This window comes from Dipodomys ordii, unplaced genomic scaffold, assembly GCF_000151885.1.
Source record: "Dipodomys ordii isolate 6190 unplaced genomic scaffold, Dord_2.0 Scaffold6, whole genome shotgun sequence".
Lineage (NCBI taxonomy): Eukaryota > Metazoa > Chordata > Mammalia > Rodentia > Heteromyidae > Dipodomys > Dipodomys ordii.
The window spans coordinates 17624154-17638228 of NW_012267222.1; the positions used below are offsets into that span (position 1 = coordinate 17624154).

Sequence of the window (14075 nt, forward strand, 5' to 3'; positions counted from 1 at the left end):
TGCTACTCCAAGACACACCCAGGTGCATGCAGCTCTGGCTGGAGCCAAGCTTGGCTGTACTCTACTCTGAAACGTCACTCTTGCGTGAGGCTGGCTTTTCCTTGCTGGGGACTAACCTGCTGTCCCCTGGGTCTCTCGAGATCATCTGATCCTCTCACACTGTGGGACTGGGACCATGCAAGTCCTTGATGACCATTTTGCCTGGGGCTTTCCCCTGACCTTTTCCAGCCAGTCCCAGTGAGAAGTGCTACCTTGTATTCAGGCCATAGTCCTGACTGCTGCCTTACCTCTTGCGTGGCTTTCCACAGAGCCAGGAGGTGGGTAGACTGGGCATCAGCTGGTAGGTAGTACTCTAAGCTGCACTCCCCCTGCCCCCACCCAAGCTCAGCAGCAGACCTTCTTCCTATCTAAAGCCCCTGTTGTCACCCTCTGGAGGAGGCAGCAGATACTTGCGTGCTGGGACATGCCCTGTAGGCAGGAACTGCCTGGCCCTCCAAGCCTGCAGGTTCCTGGGAGGAAGGCCCAGCCCTTCTCCGTAGACTCCTCTGAAGGAGTGGCACTGGAGCCCAGGCCCACCCTTCCTGATGAGGAAACTGAGGCTCAGAGAGGTTAAGGTACGTGGTTACTGTTGTCTAGCCAGCCTGGCAGAGTTGATGGTCCCTTGCTTGAACAGGGCCTAGGCTTTCCAGCTCCGTAACAGTGATTGGTGGGCCCTGTCCCAACAACTGTCCCTTACAGCCATCCCTGAAGTAAAGCTGTCAGGGCCATGAAGCTCTACAGGGTGGGGGTGGGTGCCCTCACAGGCTGGCATCGCTGGCTTGGCAGATTCCTGGTGCTCCACAGCTACCCTTGGAGCCATGCTGTGACACACCCTCTGATCCCAGCTATCCTGAGCTTCCTTGTAACCTTGTAGGGAGGCCGTCACCTCCGCAGGTGGGGGCCTGGGTACATCAGGAAGGAAGCTGCCCAGAGGACACCACTCCTGGGGCGGGGACAGGAAAGGGTTAAGTAGTTCTGCCTGCTGTGGCTGCTTTCCCAGCTGGTGTCTGGGCCCCTCGGCCAACCACACCATCTGTGTCCTATCTGTCTCAAGGCAAAGTCACCAGAGGGAGCCCTGCCTGCTGCTGTTGGGGGCCTCTGTCTCTGTGAGGCTGGGGCACTTAGGAAAGGGCCCACTTAGGAAAGGGTCCTTGGCATGGCTGACCCGCAGCATCTCCCTGAGCTTCCTTGAGCAGGTGGGCCCAGATGGTCGAGGGACAGGCCCGGGGTCACACGGCAACCCCAGTGTGGGGTCACACACAGTGCAGGTGAAGCAGGACTTGCACCATGGCTCCCGCTCACAACTTTATCTGGTAAATACGATTTGAGGGCCTACTATGTGCTAGGCCATTGGGAACTCCAGGTACCAGACAGCAGCCCAGTTCCTACATGGAGGAGAAGGAAGCCAGAGGACAAAGCCCCAGTGGAGGAGGGGCATATCCAAGCCAAGCTCAGGGCCTGGACGCTCTGTCAGCCTTCCCAACAGGCAGATGGGCAGGACAGCCATCCCAGCTTTGTCTGACATCAGACAGGCCAGGGCTGTGCAAAAACATGAGACCCTACTTAAAAGAATAACGAAAGCCACTAGAGCAGAGGTGTGGCTTAGATGGTAGAGTCTTCCTAGCAAGTAAGTGCAAGGCCCTGAGTTCAGTCCCCACGTACCACATACACAAGGAATGACAACAACCAAAAATGAAGGGAAAAAAAAGCAAAGAAGAGAAAGCAGTCATCCCTTGAGCCATATTTAGTCACTAATCCCTCGCTTGGCATGGGCCGTTGCAGTCTAATTACCTGTCCGGCTGTGCCTAGAGCCTGCCCCTTCCCTGCCAGTTAGGACAATTACCGGAACATACTTACAGACATGCCCCCCACAACCATCCCTGGTTGCACACACCCCACGCATAATTGGCAGGTCCTGGGGTCCTCCCGGAGTTACTCGGGAATGTCTTGCTCCCTCTGTCAACAGCCCTGCAGAAAGCACAGAGGATCCCAGGTTTCTGTGTGATCTTGTGCTCTTCTATCACCCCTCTGAGCCTCAGGCTTCTCATTTGTGGATGGTCCGGTGTCCCAGTGGCCCTCGGACATCCTGGGGCTCTGTGTTCTGTGCTCTTCCTTTTCTTTCACCCTTACAGAATCACTTGGTGCTGTCTACCTTCTGTTAACTCAGGTGGGAGCACTGTCCTCTTCACCTCCATTTTGTAGAGGAAGAGACAGAGGCCTTGCTCAAGGCTGCAAAGCCTTGCTCTACACCCAGAAGGGGGGAATCCCACTTTTGTCTGGCCTCTCTGCTTGGCCGTCATGCCCTCATTTGTCAGGCTGCAGAGAAGGAGGACCAGTACCGCGAGGCCACGCTCTCCTGGGGCTGCTGGAGTGAGTGACTTGGGTTTGATGGGGCTTGGTGACAGTCTTGCCTGGTGCTCACGTTCAGCCTCTCGGTCACTTGGAATAAACAAAGGAGAAACCCAAGGTGCACATTAGCTTTCCAAAATAGCCTGGAGTTGCTGTTTTCCCTCAAGGTTATAAACACATCCCTGAGTGAGGCTCCACACCCTGCTGAACACTGACCTGCATCCTCCTGCTCCTTTGCCTGGGTCTCTAGAGACTTGGGAGGCAAGAACTGAAGCCCTGCAGGCCGAGAGGTGCATGTCCACTGGGAAAGGCGTCCCAGGCTTCCAGATGGAGTGAGGAGAGTAATGGAGTTAGCCTGGACTGTGGAGGTTGTCTGGGGAAACTGAGGCTCCCAGGAGTGAGCAGAGAAGCCATGTTCAAGGCTTGTGCAATCTTAGGGATCTATTGGCTCTGGATTGCATCTCCCAGGGAAGACCTTTGAAGTGACATTTGCTAGGACTTTATCCAGGGACATTTATGGTGCCTGCTGTATACCAGGCTCTGGGCTGAGCCCTAGAGTCATGGCTGTGATGGGTCACACCTTGTGTGGGATACATTTCGTAGGGTAACAAATGAGCCTGGTCCCTTATTGCCCTGGGCTCTGTAGTACACTTCCCCTTGTCCTAAGAGGCCAGAGGGTGCGGGTGTGTAAGCTAGCTTCTGCGGAAGGTATTAGATATTGAGAGGGAGAAATGGGTGTTGGTGGAGGGGAAGGCCCTTCAGGTCTGAGAACCCCGTGGAAGGCCTTGGGCATGATACAGCTTGGAGGTGTGAGGTAGGGCTTTGTTCTGTGTTTCCTGAGGGAGGGTGGGTTCTTCTTTGTTGAACTGGGCCTGTGGCTGCTTGCTCCAGGGCTTACTACTTACTGCCTGGGACCTCAGACCTCTCAGAGAAAAGCTGTTGAGCCATTTGCTGGATGAGCCAGATCTTACTCTCACTCTGGCTCCAACTGAAAGCCTGAGAGCCACCCACAAGGAAGGACGGTATTATTGGAGAGGGAGCATTTTGACTCCTGGGGAAACTGAGGCACAGACCAGTGTTGTGGCAGGGCCTGGCAGGGAGACCCCTGTTTTTCTTTGTCTGTGTGTGTGTGTGTGTGTGCACAAGTGCGTGCACGCTCATGCACGCATGCGCAGAGGAAGACTGGACCAGATGTTGGCAGCTGCTGTCACATACCACACTTTAGAAGTGTATAAGAGCCTTTTATTTTATGCTGCTGCTACTGGGGATTGAAGTCAGGTCCTCATTCTCTTGCTTGGCTTTTTTGCTCACAGCTGGTGATCTACCTCCTGAACCAGGTCTCGCTTCTGGCTTTTTGCTGGTTATTTGGAAATAGGAGTGTTTCATAAAAGTACTGTCTGCTGGGATGGCTTCAAACTTAAGTTCTTAGATTTTAGCTTTCTGATGAGCTAGGATCATGGGTTTGAGCCACCTGCACTTTGCCTACAGAAAAAGCCCTTTTCAAGTAAGCCCCTTTGACACAGGAGTGCACTTGGGGGTTTCTGGCCCAATGTGTCATCCATGATATTCCTTCTGGTATTGTTTCCATTGCTGGGGCTGGGGCTGTCACACCCATGATGTCACATCTGTAATGTCACACCACTTGCGTCATCTGTGATGTCATAATGCCTGTGTCTCCCCCGCTCAGGAGGTCACAGCCTCGTATTGATAAGTGGAGAAGATGCTCCTGGAACCTGTGTGCTGGAATCCCATTTCCACTTTCCCTAAGTCTCAGTAGCAAAACTTATCCCCCAAGGAAAAGTTGGGAGGCCTTCCAGCTTTTGTCAGTGGTTACGGGAGGGCTCAGTGGGTTTTGAATTCTTTGTTTGGCTCACTTGGTTTCGGGGGGGGGGGCGTGGGTAAGTATTGTTAAACGTTCCTGCAATTTAAAACTACAGGAAAATGAGCAGGTATTTTTGTCTTCTTAGAACTGAAGTGGTTTTGACTTCAGGTCTAAAGTATACATGACATCATTTAAAATTAAAAAGATACCAAGGGTAAGTGTGTCCGTTTGTTTTCGGTTCCTAAAACCAAGTCCTCCAAGCTGAAAACTTACTTAGGAAAAAAGAAAAGAAAAAAAATTGCTTAGCTCTTGGTTTTGGAGACTGAAAGTCCAAATAGCAGGATGCTGGCTGTGGCAGAGGCCCTATTGCTTGTGTTGCAGTGTGACGGATGGAGTAGTCAGGGGATCTCAGGCAGGACAGGGGTGATAGCTATGACACAGGAAGCCAGCTTGGAGAGTGACTAGGCTGACCCTAGAGAACTGATCCAGGGTCTCTGCGAAGCCCTTGCAAGGGTTGCACCCAGTGACCTCACCAACTCTCCATTAGGCCCCTCCTCTTAAAGCTCCCACCACCTCCCACATTACCACCCTGAGAGCCAAGCTTCTAGCACACACATTTTGGGGGACACACCTGCCCAAATCACAGGAGTAAGGACATAGGGCACAACCCGGGAGAACCTTGAAGACTTGACGCTATGTGAAACAAAACCAAGTCACAGAAGGACAAATACTGTGATTCTACTTTCCCAAGAAAGTGGAGTATAGCCAGTTCACAAGGGACAGAGAGTGGAAAGCCGGGGGTGGGGGATAGGTAGTTTGTATTTATAGTTTGGGAAGGTAAATTTTTTTTTCCACCAAAGATGGATGGTGGTGATAGTTGTGTAACAACGAATATATTAAATGCTGCCAAACTGTATACTGGAAATGGTAAAATTGGGACAAAGTGATGTACACTTTACCACAAATTAAGAAAAAAAGACACAGAGGAGACAAGAGTGACAAGTGCCCCTTGCCACCCAGTGAGGGGCTGTTGGTGTTTTTCTCCCTCCAGTCCCCAGGTGCCCTGAGGAAGGGTGACTCAGGTGTGGCCCCTTCACCCCTGGGCACAGCTAAGAGGACTCCTCATCTCCAGATCCCCCAAGGGTCCTCCGTCTCCTCTTTGTGCCCGGGACCCAGGCACCAGTGCCCAGCCAGGGCTCCCCGATGCACTAGAGAAGCCAGACACCCCCATCTTGGAGGAGCCCTGGAACTTGCCTCCCCTCTCAGTGGCAGAAGGTCTTGGAGCACTTCTGAGCCCAGCACTTGGCTGCTGTGGGCATGTGGGAAGTGGTTCCCACCCTTCCCTGGGCATGGAAGGTACAGTGTGAGCAGGAGCCAGCTGAGCTGGGGTGCAGGTGCTGCACCCCAGGCTCCACACCCCGCTCTTGGAGACTCTTTTTCCTCTCTCCTTGGATGTGGTGCTGAATGGGAGGCAGGGAGATGTCGTCCTCTTGTGCATGTATTGCCAAAGCAGTGATAGCAGGGAGTTTGTTTGGCACCCCCATGCTGCCTGGTGCCCAGTGTCCTGGCCAGTCTACTTGGTGGAGCTGCCACCCAACTGGATGGCTGGTTCTATGACAAATCGTTGAGCATTTGTTAGGAGCTGAGCCCAGTCCCAAGTGCTTTGTCTAGCTTGCTCATGGCCCCAGCTGCCTACAAGGTGAGCACTTCCATTAGCACCTTCTTAAAGGTGGGGCTCAATGGTACCCAGGGGGCTTCTGCCTCTTCCGCCATCCCACAGTGATAGAGATCCGATGATACATAAACTGCAGTCTCTCCCCATCCACCCATGAGTTCCAGTCCTGCCGAACTGCAAAGAGGCTGAGAGCATTTCCAGATGAAGAGATGGAGACCCAGAAGACAGGAGCTGGCCAGTGTCAGGGAGAGTTGGGAAGGGGCGAGAACCTTCATTTATTTGGGGGCCCCTGGTTATCCCCACTTCCTGATGGTCACAAGGGGAGGCCAGGAGACTGGTAGGAAGTGATCTGCCCAGAAGCACATACTCTAGAGTGTAGGGATTTGGACCTGGTTCTGCCCAACTCCAAAGCTAATAGGTTTGGCTTCCCCTTGAACCGCCTCTAGCTGGTTTAGTGTGGAGGTGGCTGTGGACACAGGCCTTTCTCCACGCAGGTTTGCAAGCCTTGAGAAGTGAAGGTCATGGGTGAAGCATGTCCCCCGCGGTGTGGCTCTTGTCCAAGTCAGTACCGTGACTTTGCGCGCAGAGGTTTGGGCACCAGGCCCTAGCTATGTGATCTGGCATTTTCTGAGCCACTTGCCCCTGGAGAGGGCTGGTGGGGAGCGGCTTATAGAACAGAGGTGCTGTCTTACCACTGAGGCCAGAGGGCTTCAGACTTGGGTTTGACCTTGAGCATGGTTTGTCTGAGCTTCTGTGTTCTCACAGGATGCTAAATGCTGGCTCATGGAGCTGCTGTGAAGACTAGGGGTGGTGAGCCTTTAATGATGCCTAGTAGGTGTTGTACAGTCAACACGCATCTTTCCCTTCTCCTGGGTGAGTGGGGGCTGTTGGGAAAGGCGGGAAGATAGAAATTGATAGTGCTCTGGATGCATAGTGAAGGTAGGACCCAAACTTTGAGATGCCAGGGTGGGTGTCATAGCCCAGGAGGGCTCTGGAGGATGGGGACAGGTGTGACCTCAAGCCTCAAATGGTACTCCAGAACTGTCCCTGTACCCTGCAATTTGGGACACAGATTCCTCTTTACCATGGGACTCTTCAGTCCCTTTCTTTCTCAGAATGGCATGGGGTGTGGGGGCAGGTTCTGCTTGGGTGTGGTTTCTGGTCAGAGACGCTTGAGAGAGGGTGCTACCCTGCGTGCCATTCTGGATTATGGGATTATGAATGAGCGTCCTGGAGCTGCCATTTCTCCAAAGTTGTTTTCACTGACCCTGGGAATCCGGGCAGACAAGGACATTGGGTAATTGGCCTATAAAACAACTGAAACCTCAGCATGGCATTGGAACAGGTGATCTGGGCGTCTGTGGTCTCCACTTTGCCCACCAGGTGAGCAGCTGGCCCAGAAGGATGCCCTGAACTGCTTTGTGCCTCCGGGGTGGCGGCATCAGGCTGGCCAGGTCCTCCCGTCTGCACCTCGCCTGCCACAGTGGCCCTCATTGGGATGGACCTCAAAGTACTGGACAGTGCCCATTATTTATCAGGGTCCATCTAGGGCTGTGGAGGGAGGCAATAGTTGTTTGCTGGTGGCACTGGCACCTGGCTTCTTTTCCTTTGTGGTCCCATCTTTGTGTCCTTCTGGTCTCCCAGCCAGGAGTGACACTGGCTTGTCACCACCACCATTGTCTATGCCACCTTGTGGCATGGTGCCCTGGGGTCAGACGGCCTTCCCTGGGCACTCCGCCAGTTTCTGTGTGACTGACACTGTGGGCCATGAGGGTGAGGATGAGACCCCGACTGTCCTCAGGCCACACCAGGCGCTGTTGTGGACACTCCTCACGTGTTTCACCCGTGAAATGGTTGCAAAACCTCTGTGAATGCTGGGTGTACTTGTAATCCTAGATACTCAGGAGGCTGACACCTAAAGATTGTGGTTCAAAGCTAGCCCAGGCAGGAAAGTCTCTGGCAACTACCGAAAGTTGGAAATAGAGCTGTGACTCAAATGGTAGCGTGCTAACCTTGAGTGAACCAGCTCAGGGAGCACACCCAGGCCCTGAGTTCAAGTCCTAGCTCAAAACAAATGAACAAATCAAAACCTTTGTGAAGTGAATGGTAAGTATGAGGCCCAGAGAGGGTAGGTGACAAACCTGAGGTCACAGAGCTGCATAGCCCTGTATGTATGCATAGCTAGGATTTGAGTACAGGACCCTCTGGCTCCAGGGTCCCTTGCTTTTCTGTGTACCTTATACCCTGGTTTGACCTCTTGGATGGATGGTTGGCTTTTGATTTGAGACATTGTAGTTTCTCATCTTTGTAGTCCATGCCAGTGTTTGCCCAGGAACCACAAAAGCTGGTTTCTAGCTTGGCCAGGGGGCCCTGAGAATTCCCTGACCTTATGGTATCACTAAAGGGACAGTGATTTGAGAGGTGGGAAGAGACTTGCCCAAGGCCACCCAGATGAGCTGGGACAGTAGATACAGGACTTTGTGCATGTGGCCAGCTGCTTTACATAATGAGCACAGCTATGGTGGTCAGTTAGAGGCTGGTCATACACTCCTTCCTGGTTATTGCAAGGCCTCTTCCCACAGAGAGCCCAGATCCCCAACTCCAGGCTGAGGGTATTTGTGGTCACTGGGACATTGGAGGCACCTAGAATCTTGGACTCTGTAAAGCCTGAGTGGCCTGTGGCCAGGACCTGTTGGCGGAATGAGTCAGTTCATGTTGCCCCTGTTCCCTGCTTGTTGACCAGGGAGAGGAGGCCTGGGGGTGCCTGTTGGTGAGGACCAGAGGCTTCATGATGTGGGATATTACCTCTTCCAGGCAGGGTTGGCTCATAACCCTGCAGATGTGATGTCCCAAGAGATTCTTAGAAATCCTGCTATAGATGGGGAGACTGAGGCCCAGGATGGAGACATAGCTCATTCACAGGACTGGGAATGGTATCTCTGGTCTCAGAGCCTGGTCACAGAGCTTCTTCCCTATGAGCCTCCTTGCCAGACTGTAGCTACCCCCTTGAAGCTGCTGCTTCTGTGTGGGTGGCAGTGTGCTGGTATGGGGGGGGAGCGTGCGTGGTCTGCTGGCTCCTCCAGCAGCCTCATTGCCAGCTGCAGCCCACGCACTGCTCTGCCCAGGCCATTTGCCGCCTGCCCGTAATGGAATCGGCTGCCCTGGTTAAGTGTTCACATTAAATTAATACTTCCTCCGCGGAGACGATCAGTTGGCATTTAATTTGTGTTTCGTTTGGAGAGCAGCGGAGCACAGCTGGGCAGAGCGGATGGGCACGTCGGCGTGGTATCCCTTCCTAGGGATCAGAGCTCTGTGGAGATGGTGGGGTGAGTGGTAGACTGGAGGGGCAGGCAGGGTGGGCAGGGGCTGCCAGACGGAGCCTTGGAAGGGACCTGTGGGCTGGCAGGTATCTTAAGCTTCCCGGCTGTCATTTCCGGTGGGGATGGGTTGGATTGTTCACTTAGAGTGGGAGGAAGTTGGGAGGCGAAGAGGAAGTGTTTCAGCACTTAGCTGCCTGGTTGGCGGCGGTGGCTTGTCTGTGTCCCAGCCCCGCCCCCTCCCACGGCCCTTTTTTTTTTTTTTTAAAGCTGAATTCTGTGTCTGCATGGGCTCTGATGTGAACGGGGGTGGTTGGGAATGAGGATATCAGTTCAGTTGAGGGTGGTGAGCCCCCCAAAAGGGAAGTGGGGAGCTGGTGGAGCTCTAGGTTTTCTGTGACTTCCTGGTCCTTCCCCAGTGCAGAAGGGCACACGCTGTGCTGGGAGGCCCTGGCCAAGGCAGTGCCCATGAGGGTACTGTGTAGAATTCCTGTTCACCAGCCAGGCAAAGTCCTCTGTGATCAGAGCCACAGCTTCCAGCACAGCGCTGTCCCCCCCCCCCCCCCCGCCAAGGAGGAGCTCAGGGCCTCAGGGCCGTACACTGAGAAAGGAAGCTGCTGTCTGCCCCCACCTGCCCTCCATCCCAGGCCAGGCCCACGCTTGGCCCAGAATGAAGTTTTCCATTGATGGCTCTTGCCCAGCCTTACCTGAGCTAGTTTCTCATCACCTGAGTGAGTTGGCCTGGGTGTGCCGGCTGCTGCCCTTCTCCAGCAAGGTGTGGACCATTCTTTTGGCTCCCTCCCATCCCCTGAGGCCCCTCCTTTGCTTTCTCTGGCTGTGGAAGCCAGACTGAGATGCTGGGTTAGGCTACAACTGGGAGTCTCATACCCATCCTCAGAAGGGTGCTTCCCACCTCTAAGTGAACATTCCAACCCATCCCCACCGGAAATGACAGCCGGGAAGCTTAAGATACCTGCCAGCCCACAGGTCCCTTCCAAGGCTCCGTCTGGCAGCCCCTGCCCACCCTGCCCACCCCTCCACTCATCCCACCATCTCCACAGAGCTCTGATCCCCAGGAAGGGATACCACGCCGACGTGCCCATCTGCACTGCCCAGCTGTGCTCCACTGCTCTTCAAAGGAAACACAATTTCCTTTGGCGAGGGTAATCGGCTAGTCTAAGGTCACAGAGATGGAAAGTGGTGGGGTAGTAGTTGAACTGTATCTACTGTCCTGAATCTCAGTATTAAGTATTTGCCAGGGCTACATCCGATCTCCTAAAAAGCCTCCTCTAATACCACAGGAAGTGAAAACCCCATGAGTCAGCCCCTCTGCCAGAGACTTCAGCTCAGTTTCCGCCTCAGACTGGCTTTGCTCTGAAGCTCCTTTCCAGGGCCTGAGTGTTACTTTGAACTGATGGGGGAAGGGAGCCACTGGCCCTGGTGCTGGGTGAGGCAGGGTGGGGGCTGGCCTTGAAACTGCACCCCGTTCATCTGAGGCTTCCCGTTCATCTGTCATCACGTGGTCCCAGCAGTGGCTCCTCAGGAATGCAGAGAGACCACATCTGGCTGCCACCTCCCCCCTCTTGGCCACTGGCCTCCCACGTGTGCCTGTTAAGATGGCAGGTCCCAACACTCAGTGAGATGCTGTCATTTCCTTTCCCGGCATCCATTGTCCTGCTGTCCCTACCTCCCCTAGGGCTGTGGGAGAGGGAGGTCTGTCCTCCCTGCCTGCTTCCTGTCCAGGTTCACTCTCCCCAGGCCTGCCTGTCTCTCTCAGGAGAAGATCTGGAGTGGACACAGCTAGTGTTGTGCTGGGGATTTGGCTCCCTGATCTCTCAGGGAGGGAATCAAAGATGAGGAGGCTAGAAGGGGAGAGGCTTGGCTGGGGAAAAGGGTGGCTTGGGGGAATGAGCCGGTGGTAGGGAAATGAGTCCTGCTTGGATCTGCCCATCCGTTCTTCCATCCAGTCCAATCAGTGTTTTCAACTCAGTGCCTCACCAGCTTTAGGTCTGGGGAATACAGCCTGGAGTGGTAGTTCGAACAAAGTTAATGCACTGCTGGCCTAATTGGACCCTAGCGTTAGCCCTAGCTCCTCCTTTGCACCCATTTCCTTCCAAAACCAAGTATCACATCACTTGCTCCATCCTACCCCAGGGGCCCAGGGCATCTGAAAAGCCCCAGCGTGGATGTCAGCAGACCCTGGTGTGGGGCTGGCTTCTTTGGGCCAGAGCATGTGCTGTGGGACACAGTGGTCAGGCTGCCTGGGGGAGAGCAGATCCTGCCTCTAGCCACTGTTACTCCAAGAGGGAAAACACTGGCGGTAGACCAGGTTCAGGGAGGAGATGATATTTGAGACAAGCCTGGCAGAAGGGATAGAATTTCAGGAGACAGAGGTGGAGGAAGAGGAAGGGAAGTTACCTAGGCTCTCTGTGCTCTCACCTGCAAAATAGAGACCTCCTTCAGGGGACTTGAATTGATGTTTTATGAAGCACGACCTGGCACCTAACATGAACACGCCAGAAAATAATCAGCAAGTACCCCCTCTTCTCTCATCCACTCTTTGAGAGGAGAAGTTCCAACTGTCCAGCAGCAGGGTAGACAGCTGAGGGAAACTTAACAGAAGGTCATGCTCCAAGGTCATCTCTCCAAGGTGACCCTAGCCAGCCTTGGTCAGCTGCAATCACAGCAACCCTTTCCACCGTGGGCGTCTCAGGACTTGGACTGGACCCGACACAGGTTTGATTCCAGGCATTACTATTTCCTAGCAGTGTTGACTGAGGGCAAGATGTTTGCCACTTTGGCAAGTAGGGAGGGCAAAGGCTTAAAGGAGACATCCAAAGTTGGGCATGGGCAGCTCATGCCTATAATCCTAGCTCCTCAGAAGGCTGAGTGAGATCTGAGGATCCCAGTTTAGAATTGGCCTGGGCAGGAAAGTCCATGAGACTTTCATCTCTAATTAACCAGTAAAAAGCCAGAAGTGGGGGTGTTGTTCAAGTGATAGAACACCAGACTTCAGTGGAAAAAGCCAAGCAAGAGTGAGAAGCTCTGAGTTCAAGCTCCAGTACAAGTGCACGTGCATGCACGCGCACACGCACACACACACACACAAACACAGACATACACACACATATGCGCACACATATACAACATCCACCAAAACTCTGACCAACAGCATCCCCTCTGGTGGCATTGGTGACAGACTGCCTGTGCCTTCCTGTGCTCTGTCCTTTTTGAACTGGCTCCCCTCCCTGCAGAACCCTGTCTTTTAGGGAAGAGGTGGTGTCTGGTGTGTGAAATGTCAAAGCCAACAATTCGTTTGACTAGTTTCAGTGAGACTGAAATGAGTTGCAGCGAAAGCAGGGTGTCTGCGGCAACCTAACAGATACATCGTGCATCTGGCCCTTCACCCCAGGCAGCCTGGCAGCTGAAGGACAGAGATTTTCTGCACTGTCAACACTGGAGTTGGCCAAGCCAGGTTTCCTGATGCATTGGGCGGGCCGTGTGTCAGGGTGGTAGGCTCAGTCTGCAGCCAGCTGCTGTCCCCTGTGGGGTCTGACTTCCACCTCCAGGAGGCAGCCAGCCAGCTGCCCACCCAGCCTGGTTTGGGAAAGAAATCATTTGTGCAAACTCATCCTCAGTGTGCAGCATGGGGAAATTGTGTGTGTGTGTGTGTGTTCACCATGCAGGAGGAGAGGAGGAGGAGGAAGAGGAAAAAGAGGAGGAGGAGGAGGAGGAGGAAAAGGAGGAGGAGGAAGTAATGAATTGTGTGGCTCCCCCCCGCCCCCCAGAGCCTGGCCATTGAAAATGCTGTCAGCTGGGGTTGAAGGTGTGGCTCAATTAGTAGAGTGCCAGCCCAGGAGCAAATCCTCTGCTACTGAGTTCAAGTCCCTGCCTCGCAACAACAACAAAAAATGTCCCCTCGCCCCCCACCCTACACCCCGACCCTGCAGCTGTCTGCCTCCTGTGGATCTGCTGAATTGGAAAAGATGGCCAGGTAGTTCCCAGGCAGGTTAGTTTTACCCTCACTACTTTAGGGCTGAGCTAGATTTGAGTTCCAGCTCCCTGCCTACTAGCTGAGTTAGACAAGTTGCTTTACCTCAGTGGACCCTAGCTCTCTCATCTGTACAATGAATTTGGAATTTTAAAAAATCATTACCTGAGAGTGTTAATAATTCACACTAGCATATGAATAATAATTCATAAGTAGATGATCTGGGGATAAGGACTAGCTCCCATGCGGAGCCCAGATCTGCCCACAAATGGTGGCTGTTACTGAGTAGAGGTCCTGATACCAGCTTACTGGTCCTGAATTGATTGGGGGCCTCATTCTCCCCAGCTGTGCATGGGTCTGTGGACGACCCCCCTCCCCACTTGCACTGGATGGTTGCTCAAAAGAGGGTGCAGCATTCCAGGAGCCAATGGGAAAGAAACTGTCTGTGTCATCCTTCTTCCCTCTGTGCCCTGCTCAGCTGCTCCTGCTGTTGCTGAGACCCAGGAGTGAGGCCAGGCTGCAGGCATCTCTACTTTTAGACGCTCCCTTGCCTTTCAGATGCTCCCTTGTACCATGCTTAGAGTCTTTGGAGCCAAGTCATCTCCTTCCTTCCCCCTCCCCAGAGGAACTTGCTGTCTCTAGGAGGTAATTCAGCCTAAGGCCTACCCTCCTTTGGGTGGCCCCGGGTGCTCCCTCCCTACTGCCAAGAGGGATGAAGATGGCCTGGTAGCTTCTCCCTACTTGGCATTCCTGTCCCCCGCATTGAGGCTGAATGCTTAGCTCTGCCCCTGATACACTGAGCAATTTTGGGCAGATGATGTGTGCACTCTGGGCCACAGTTTCCTTCTCTGTACAAACTGGTCCCATGGGCCCTGAGATTCC

The 14075-nt window shown here is 53.7% G+C and overlaps 1 protein-coding gene across 2 annotated transcripts in view; it reads left to right on the plus strand.

The window, feature by feature from the left end:
- Iffo2 (intermediate filament family orphan 2) overlaps positions 1-14075 on the plus strand; it is a 44438-nt gene that overhangs the window by 15789 nt on the left and 14574 nt on the right. The window contains exon 1 of one of the 2 annotated variants that reach the window (XM_013035807.1): positions 6375-6446. The exons of the other annotated variant lie outside the window; for it this stretch is intronic. Coding sequence (XP_012891261.1) covers positions 6418-6446 — 29 coding nt within the window. The 5' untranslated portion in view covers positions 6375-6417. Of the gene's footprint in view, positions 1-6374; positions 6447-14075 lie in introns of those variants that run through there. 2 annotated transcript variants of the gene reach the window in all.